This window comes from Macadamia integrifolia, unplaced genomic scaffold (genome assembly GCF_013358625.1).
Source record: "Macadamia integrifolia cultivar HAES 741 unplaced genomic scaffold, SCU_Mint_v3 scaffold1992, whole genome shotgun sequence".
Classification (NCBI taxonomy): domain Eukaryota; kingdom Viridiplantae; phylum Streptophyta; class Magnoliopsida; order Proteales; family Proteaceae; genus Macadamia; species Macadamia integrifolia.
The window spans coordinates 9999-19127 of NW_024868456.1; the positions used below are offsets into that span (position 1 = coordinate 9999).

Consider the following 9129-nt stretch of genomic DNA (forward strand, 5'->3'; position numbering starts at 1 on the left):
CAGAGTTGTTGGGTGTATTCCATCTGTACGGATCAGCCCGTACGAGAATCATTCTCGTACGAGAACCTAATCCACACTCCTTCGCATGGTTTTAAGTATCGGTACTGCATTGGCCATATCAAGACCAATACCGATGCTTGATCGATCCAAGTCGGTTACCCTATAGTTTCAAGAGTAAAACCGCAAAGAAAATGTTTTTTTTTTCCTGAAAGTAAAGGCAAATTGGCCCATATGCACCAATTCGACCCGATCTTTCTTAGGGGCTAATCCTCCCTCTTGGGCTTAATTTGTATTTCTTTTTCTTTTCCTTCTTCCTCTCCCCCTTCCCGCATGGTTTCAAGTATCGGTATTGGATCGACCATATCAAGGTCGATACCAATACTTGATCGATTTGGATCAATTACCCTATCGTTTCAGGGGTTTTTCTTTAAAGTAAGAGCAAAATTGGCGCATATGCACCAATTCAATTCGATCCAATCCAGATTGGTATCGATAAATACCAATACCAATACCGATATCGATAACTAAATCCATGCTTCCTCGTGTTAGTAATTTCTTTGTATATCTTGTGTTTTGTTGAATATATTCTATCAAAAAAATAAAAAGTTTCACTGAATGTGTTAATGTATTCAAAAAAAAAAAAAATCAATGTTGTTATTAAAAAAATCTAGGGAATAAAACCTCTGTAAAGGAATATGGCTCTTGCACCAGACATATAGTGGGCGAAATGACAGCCCTACAAAACCACCCTTGTTGATGCTTCCCTAAAGGGAAATACTTCCCAAAAATAAAAATAATAAAATGATAACAATTAAAAAGTTTGTTAATGTCATGCAAAAATCTTCAACAGGTCTGAGATTGGTTTAGAACTACAAGTCTACAACCTTTTATCACGTGGTGCTACTTCGGAGCGCATGGACCATTTTATATTTTGGGGGTGGAAGCCTAGAAGGAGCAAATGGACTAAGAGAATCCATGCAGTATACTTTTGACACTTTTTTGGGCTAAAATTGAGGTGAACGGTTGAAAATTCAAATTTCAAAAAACCCAAGTCTAAACTCTACAGTCTAGAACATTACAGCGGAATGAGAGTAAATCACTCACTATTGAATGTTTTCCCCAACGAAATCAGCGGCATTTCAAAGGAAACTTACATTTCTCCCATTCCCTCCCTCCCCCCACCAAAGATTCAAAGGCAATCATACCTCAACCCTACCTTAACACATTGAATGCTTCCTTTATCAATGGAAGATAATCAATGGCAAGACCCACTTCTCCTCACTGACGCTTCTTGGCAGGAACAGAGTTGTCATTGTAAGATATCTGGGGCTTTCTCTATCTATAGTCTTTATTTGGGTAAACGAAATTCTTATGATTTCTCATTTGGGTTCTTTGGTTGTCTGGTTCCACTTTACTTGACAGACGTTTCGTGGCAAGAGCGGAGCTTTGACACTGTAGAAATGGCTGATCCTGATGATTCTCATCATAACCCTATTGACGGTAATGTATTTGAATTTAGTCTTAAGCCACAATCTTTTTTTTTTTTTTTTTTTTTTTTTTTTCTTTTCAAGGAAGATCTCTTGATAGACATTTCTCGGCAAGAACGGTGTTTTATGGTGAAACCCCTCTTTATAATGGGATAAAATGATATATTTGATCTTTAAATTTAACTAGAAGTTTTTATTTTGGGAGAAAGAGAGCACATTTGGCGGATTTTTCTTGGCGAAGATTGAGCAAGAAAACTTATTAAGATGGAAAATTTCAGGGGGATTTTGGTAAAGAAGGGAAAGGATTTGAATCTATCGCTATTCCCTGATTCCGAAGTCCTGAATTTGATGATCTTCTGGTCGTGTTTCCAGATCGCTCCTTGTTGGGTTTTCCACTTACATCCCCGGATTTGGTCATCTGTGCTGGTTCACCTGATATCACTTGTATGGGATACGAAGACACCCCAGAATATCTAAAGAACAGAAACCAAAGAAACGGGTTAGCATCCACAGAGACAGAGATATCTCTAGAGGAAGGCATCACAGGCCTAGAAGTTGGACAGAACCTTGAATCCCCAACAAGGAATATGTCGGCTTTGTTCCCAGAGGTGCAGACTTCTAATGAAGGCATGATTCCTGAGGCTTCCCTTGAGCTACTGATGAAGCCAACCACCCACCACATGTGTCCAAGGAATTACCTTCGTGTGCTAAGCATAAATGCAGGAGGCATAGCTATTACTTCTGAGGGGGTTGATTTCCTAGAGGACATGCATTTCAGTGGTGGCGATGTCTTCACAACAGATGAAACAATTGAAGATTGCAACGAATGCCTAGCACTGTACCAAAGTGCTCGATTAGGCAATTTCTCATATGAAGTTCAAAACTTTGAGCCTGGAAATTACTTTGTTGATTTGCATCTAGCTGAGATTATATTCACTGATGGCCCTCCAGGGATGAGGATATTCAATGTCTTTATACAGGAGGAGAAGGTGAGGATCCCTTCTGTTCTTTTTTAGTATTTCTTGCTTGATCATATTGCACAAAAAAATTTATTCATGAAGAGTCAATTCTCTTGCAGGTAGTTTCTGGAATTGACATTTATGCTAAGGTAGGTTCAAATAGGGCTCTGGTTTTACGTGATTTAAAAACTTCTGTCCAGAGCAAAGAGGGCTTATCTATCAGTTTTGAAGGAGTAATAGGAACTCCCATTGTGTGTGGGATTTCAATAAGGAAAGATTGCTTGACAGGTCAGTTGGACTTCTTAGGACTGGTTTCGATATTTGAAATTCTAGAGTGAGAGCAGAAATAGTATTTCCTTCTGTTAAAGAATGATAATTCTGTCACTTCAGACCATTATCTTACAATAAACCAACAATTCCTTTTTTTGGCTCAGGGAGTGTGAAAATTGCCAAAGAGAAAGAATCATCTCGAACAGGAGATCATAAAGAACTGGAAGTAATACCTGATTTAAGAATCATTTAAGTACCAATACCAATATTCTTTTCTTGAACGACAATTTAATAATCCTGTTTTTCATATATCACCCATTACAGGACTGTAATGACTTCAACTCTAACATTAATGGAGAGGTTTGGGAGCTACGAAGAAAATTTGAGCTACAGTATAAAGAATTAACAGAAACCAAAAAAGCCTTGGAAGATATTAAAAGGGAGAATGAACTGAAAAGCAAAGAATGCCAAGAAGCTTGGAGGTCTCTTTATGAGCTCCAGAATGAGCTCATGCGCAAGTCCATGCATGTTGGGTCATTAGGTATGAGAATTTTCATGTCATTTTCCTTTAGTTTTGTCTAACAACATCCTGACGGTTCTCTTTTAATAGCTTTTGCCATCGAGGGACAAGTGAAGGAGAAAAGTCAATGGTTCTCATCCCTTAGAGACTTGACCAGAAGATTCAAGGTATTGGAATCCTAACTAGTCTTCTTTCTCTGGATCAAAAAGCAGTTATAAACTGGTCTAGAAAACTGTGCAGATTCTGAAAATGGAGCACATCAAGCTATCAGAAGAAGGATTAGAATATAAGAAATGCCTTACAGAAATGGCACAAATGGCCCATACCATTCAGTCCACAAGTAAATCAATATGCTTATTGCATCATTTCTCTCAATCTCAATTACTTCTAATTAGTCCTTGAGCATAATTTATGTTTTCTTTCCTTTTGAAAAGTGAATCAGCATGTGGACATGGAAAAAGAGTTCAAGGACATCAAACTTAAATTCATTGAAGGTGCAAAGGAACGGAAAGAGATTTATAACAAAGTCCTGGAGCTGAAAGGTCGGAAAAATGGTTGATAAGACTGCAGAATTTGACTGGGGAACATGAAAGACTATTGACATTGTTGCCATTTTTTCTTTTCTGTAGGGAACATAAGAGTTTTTTGCAGATGTAGGCCTCTGAACAATGAAGAAATTGCTGGAGGAACTGCAATGGCAGTTGATTTTGAATTTGCCAAAGATGGAGAGCTTACGGTCAAAGGGAATGGAGCATCCAAGAAGTTTTTCAAGTTTGACTCTGTCTTTACGCCACAAGCAAACCAGGGTAATAAATTGATCAAAAGAAATTTCTTATCATAGAGGGTATATATGATGTATCATCACTAGGTCGATGGATTGTTTTAACTCCTGATAAATTTGAAGCCATGTAGGATGTCTCATTACATGTGCACTACATACTACTATGTTATTAGTTCACTTAACAATTACCTCAGATGTTTAACTTATTTTATTTGCTAATTTATTTTTCTGTGATTGCCCTAAACTAGCTTTTGTTTGTGATGTTGAATAGCTGACGTGTTTGAGGACACATCCCCCTTGGCAACATCAGTTTTAGATGGATACAATGTCTGTATATTTGCATATGGACAGACAGGAAGTGGCAAGACATTTACAATGGAGGGGACAGAAGTAGCACGAGGAGTCAATTACAGGACCCTTGAGGAGCTATTTCGCATTATCAAGGATCGAAGGGGAATTTTCCATTATGAAATTTCTGTAAGTGTCTTAGAAGTCTATAATGAGCAGATAAGAGATTTGTTGGTGCCAGGGTCTCAGACAGGTGTCACACCAAAGAGGTAATGTGTAAAAGTCATCTACTGTTCTAGAGATATATTCTTGATATGTATGAAAACAAACCTAGAATATGGGTTTTTGTTGACTAATAACAGCTTGGTTTTTTTGCTTGTATACTGTTGTTGTAGGCTTGAAATAAGGCAAGTTGCAGAAGGAATCCATCATGTTCCAGGGCTTGTTGAAGCCCATGTAAACAACATGAATGAGGTCTGGGAAGTTCTACAGATGGGCAGCAGTGCTAGGGCTGTTGGCTCAACCAATGCAAATGAACACAGTAGCCGATCCCACTGGTTCGTTCTCCTCTTTTTTTCTTCTCTCATGACAGTTGAACTCATCCCTTGCAACTAAGGCACTCGAATCTGTTTTGTTGCCAAACTTAGATATGAGATGGTGAATGAAGTGGAAAAAAAAAGATTTAAGATCTGGTCCAAACAATGTAGTATTGATTAACAGGCATAACAAGGCCACTTGCTGACGCAGCCAGCCAATCCTAATCCTAAAGTAGGAATCAACAATTCAATTGGCTGCAACATAAGCCTGGGTCTGATGAGATTTATTGTTGAATCAAGGGGGATGAGCTTGCTACTTGTTGTATTCCAGCAGCCTGCAATGGGGAAAGAAAGAATAAAGAAGCGAAGAAAGAGAAGAGATAGGAAGGCTGTTTGGGACTGTGAACAATACCCATGAACAGAACTGTAAACAGTCACTTAGAAGAGAGAGAGGGGGTACGGGAAAAGATTTCACAGCTCACACATTTTCATAAATAAAATTTTATTGAACTTTCTAATCTGATGGGTCATTACATCCTTACATATAGAACTCAAAAGTTTTGTTTGAGTAAGCTTCAAAAAAATTCTGTTAGAATTAAATAACCATTAAGCAATCTAATGGACTTAAACACTAATACTGACTAGTCTGACATTAATTAGACTCGAAATATCACTCTACCTAGCTAAAAAGTATCATAATGTAATTCAAACACTTAAAGACACTCATCTCTGGTACCCCTTATTGACTTAAAATTTTGGCCTTATAATTTGTCCATTACAATAAAAGCATCTAAAACAGAACAATATAACCAAGTAATAGCAAAAAAGAACTATTTTTTGGAATGGACCTGCATTACTCGTAAAGACAACCATCCCCTCTCCCACTCCCCCCACCCTTAGCCCAAATTAAAGAAATTATCTTATATTCCTTCACCTACAAATTGTAGCCTTCTATTTACAAATTTCTCCATTCCTTCTGAGTTCATTAGTTTATCAATATTCATATAGGGTGATTGTTCCCAAAACTAGCTGTTAGCATTACATTTGCAAGTGTGAGTGATATGGACTATATGTCTGTAGACATCATTTTGCACATCCAAATGTTCTTCTGTTCTCCTCTCCTCCTTCAATGGTTTAGTTGTGCAACTGTTACTTGCTAGGAGATTTCAATAAGTAAGAGAAGAAGAAATAGAATTAGGGGATGGAAGAAAAATATATCTATCTCTTTGAACCTGGTTAGACTAATATATATCTGTGGGTTTAAAATGGAAACATGTAATGCTCTTGTTATTTATTGTTTTTTTGTACTAACTGTGATGGAACCATTTAATGCATGAGACTGACAAGTGTGGTGATCCCCTTACAGTATTCATTGTGTGATGGTAAAGGGAGAAAACCTGATAAATGGGGAATGCACAAGAAGCAAACTATGGCTTGTTGACCTAGCCGGAAGTGAGAGAATAGCCAAGACAGATGTTCAAGGAGAGCGCCTAAAGGAAACACAAAACATTAACAGATCACTTTCTGCACTTGGTGATGTTATATTTGCTCTTGCAACCAGAAGCCCTCATATTCCATTCAGGTTCTGAAAATTCCTTTTGGTCAGATGGGGATTCTTAGCGTTGGAATTGCTTTATTGATCACTCACTGTTAACATTTTCAATTGTCCTTTAAAACTTTGTGTAGGAATTCTAAGCTCACGCACTTGCTTCAAGATTCTCTAGGTACTTTATCTATTATATCTTGCAAGGCTCTGAGAAGAGGGTGGAAACTGGGAAGAAATGCTTTTACATGCTTAGTTGCTTATACACAAATATATGTTAGAGAAAGCCCACGGTTGGATAGTCATGTTCATTTGGTCAGGCTGATTTTACCAAGTGCATATTTACAAATTGAAGGAGACCATCCCCCACTCCCCACCCCCCCAAAAAAAAATTTCCATTACTTGGTTATTTCCTTTTTCTTGTTTCAATTCTTCCTTGCTAGAAGAAAACCATTATAGAAACATCTCGAAAACATCTAATTTTTAAGATTATATCGACAGGTGGAGATTCAAAGGCGTTGATGTTTGTACAGATCAGTCCAAATGAGAATGACCTGAGTGAAACTTTATGCTCACTGAACTTTGCAAGCAGAGTAAGAGGAATAGAGCTTGGTCCAGCCAAGAAGCAATTAGACAGCATTGAGCTTGTGAAATACAAACAGATGGTATAAATGTCTGGTTGAAGTACAATACTCTTTTAGTATAAGGATCACTATGGGTTGACCAAAACTTTTTGATTCATTTGTTCCTGTTCTCAACAAGTCCTTTTCCATTTTCTAGGTTGAGAAGACCAAGCATGATATGAAGAGCAAAGAGATATCAATAAAGAAACTGGAGGAGACAATTCACAGTCTAGAATTGAAAGTGAAGACTAGAGATCTCAATAATAAAAACCTACAAGACAAGGTATGACCAGAGCTCTACTTACAAGCTGTCTAATTGGAGAAAAAAGTGAAAGTCGCAATATTAAGTGTGGTTCTAATTACAGTTGTCAATTGCTAAGCAGTTTGAATATTGTTCTACATTAACTAGAAAATTTGTCATAAATTCACTTGTCTACTGTCTACTGTAAGAGCTTCTGCTTCCTTCACTTCAAAATCTTAAATTTCTCGAAGTATTTACATTAAAGTAAGGTGAAAATTTTCATACATGATCATGTATGAAACATGGTCAACACTTCATCTGTTGGATAGGAATGCTTAATTCTCATGTTCATAATCTGATGACCGAAGTGTGACTGTGTTTCATACATGATCATGTATGTAAACTAGTCCCTTAAAAAGTAATTTTTCAGACTGCTAAATTCCAATAGATACCTTTCATTCCACCACCAAAACTGGACTTCAGTTCTCTTACCTTTCACACATGGTTTATTAAAACACTTTGATGATGCTAGTTTACCATTGTTAGCAACCATGATTCTGAAAGTTTGGAATTTGATTATTCATCATTACACCTGTCCTCTTAGTACCTGATTTTCTATTCTATTTTCTTCCCCTTTTTTTTTCTTCTTTTTATTCCTGGGGGTGGGGGTGTGCTATCTATTGCCAACTTAAGAATTATCAATGTAGACAAAAACCTATTAGTCAGCTAGAGAGAGGTTTAGTCTAGAGTCTAGACCCTTGATTCAGTGAAGCTCATACGTCATGATATTTTTTCCTGCAGGTGAAAGAGTTGGAATCACAACTTCTTATAGAAAGAAAACTAGCCAGACAGCAAGTGGACACAATTATAGCAGAGCAGCAGCAGGAGCAGTTGCAACTACAAGAGCAAAAAACAGCATTTATGAAGCCTCCACTGGCAACTCCATTGTTTGGAAACCAGAAGATTGCCAATGAACCAGCTAGTTCATTGGGTAAAGATGTCATGAATCTCCTCAGACCACTCTCAGATAACAATATCTCCAAATTTGCAACTGCTTCTCCAACTGAGGCCATTCTCAAGAACAGCAATCCCAGCAATCCTGCCGAGAAAGAGAACAGACCCAAGATGTCTGAACAACCACTACCACCACCACCCAAAAGGACTGGAAGAGCTTCCATCTGTACTATTACACGCCGGATTCCAATGGTATCAGCTTCTAGACGTAATTCACTAATCCCATTACCATCACCAAGCATGGCAACATTGCCATCACCATTATTAACTTTGGCACCAGCCCAACCTGACCCCATCAAAGAAGATCCAGAAGAAAGTGAAGAAGGTAGCTTGCCAGACCAAACACTACACAGTCTCAAGGGACCGAAAAGTGGGGGTACTAAGAAGGTGAGCAGCATATTGAGAAGAAGCATTCAAAAGAAGATTTACATTAAATCACCATTGCAGCAGCGAAGGGTGGGAGTAAATGGAGGGATAGAGAAAGTGCGTGTATCGATTGGGGGTAGTAGGAGGTTAGCACAAAGAGTACTGGTTGCAGGTAAAGAAGTGCAGCAAAAACAGAGCCAACGGGAAAAGGAGAGAGGTTGGATTGTTGGCAGTGGAGTGAGGTGAGGGGTGGGCAGGGGCCATGTTCCCTCTACTTGGTTTTCTACACTCCCAGATTGTTTGATGTAAATTCCTTATTGTAACTAGTTCTTTTCATCTCCCCCCCCTCCCTTGTCCCTATACAAAGGTGAAATTGTGAATTTCTTCCCGATTTCATAGTGTGATCCATCTTTTACTTTCCAATTTTATCTAAGCTTCTTGACACTTCTAAGAGAACAGTAATTAGCAGTTTTGTCAAGAACAGAGAAATCGTGGGACAAA

The 9129-nt window shown here is 38.1% G+C and overlaps 1 protein-coding gene across 1 annotated transcript; it reads left to right on the forward strand.

The window, feature by feature from the left end:
• The first annotated feature begins 986 nt into the window (after window positions 1-986).
• Window positions 987-9129, forward strand: LOC122065388 (kinesin-like protein KIN-14Q). The gene is made up of 17 exons (XM_042629196.1): window positions 987-1314; window positions 1423-1500; window positions 1860-2476; window positions 2566-2734; window positions 2881-2942; window positions 3041-3257; window positions 3327-3403; window positions 3477-3576; window positions 3671-3778; window positions 3866-4042; window positions 4289-4574; window positions 4701-4862; window positions 6208-6423; window positions 6528-6565; window positions 6886-7049; window positions 7165-7290; window positions 8050-9129. The coding sequence occupies exons 1-17, from the start codon at window positions 1230-1232 to the stop codon at window positions 8872-8874; spliced, it is 3507 nt and encodes a 1168-aa protein (XP_042485130.1). The 5' UTR covers window positions 987-1229; the 3' UTR covers window positions 8875-9129.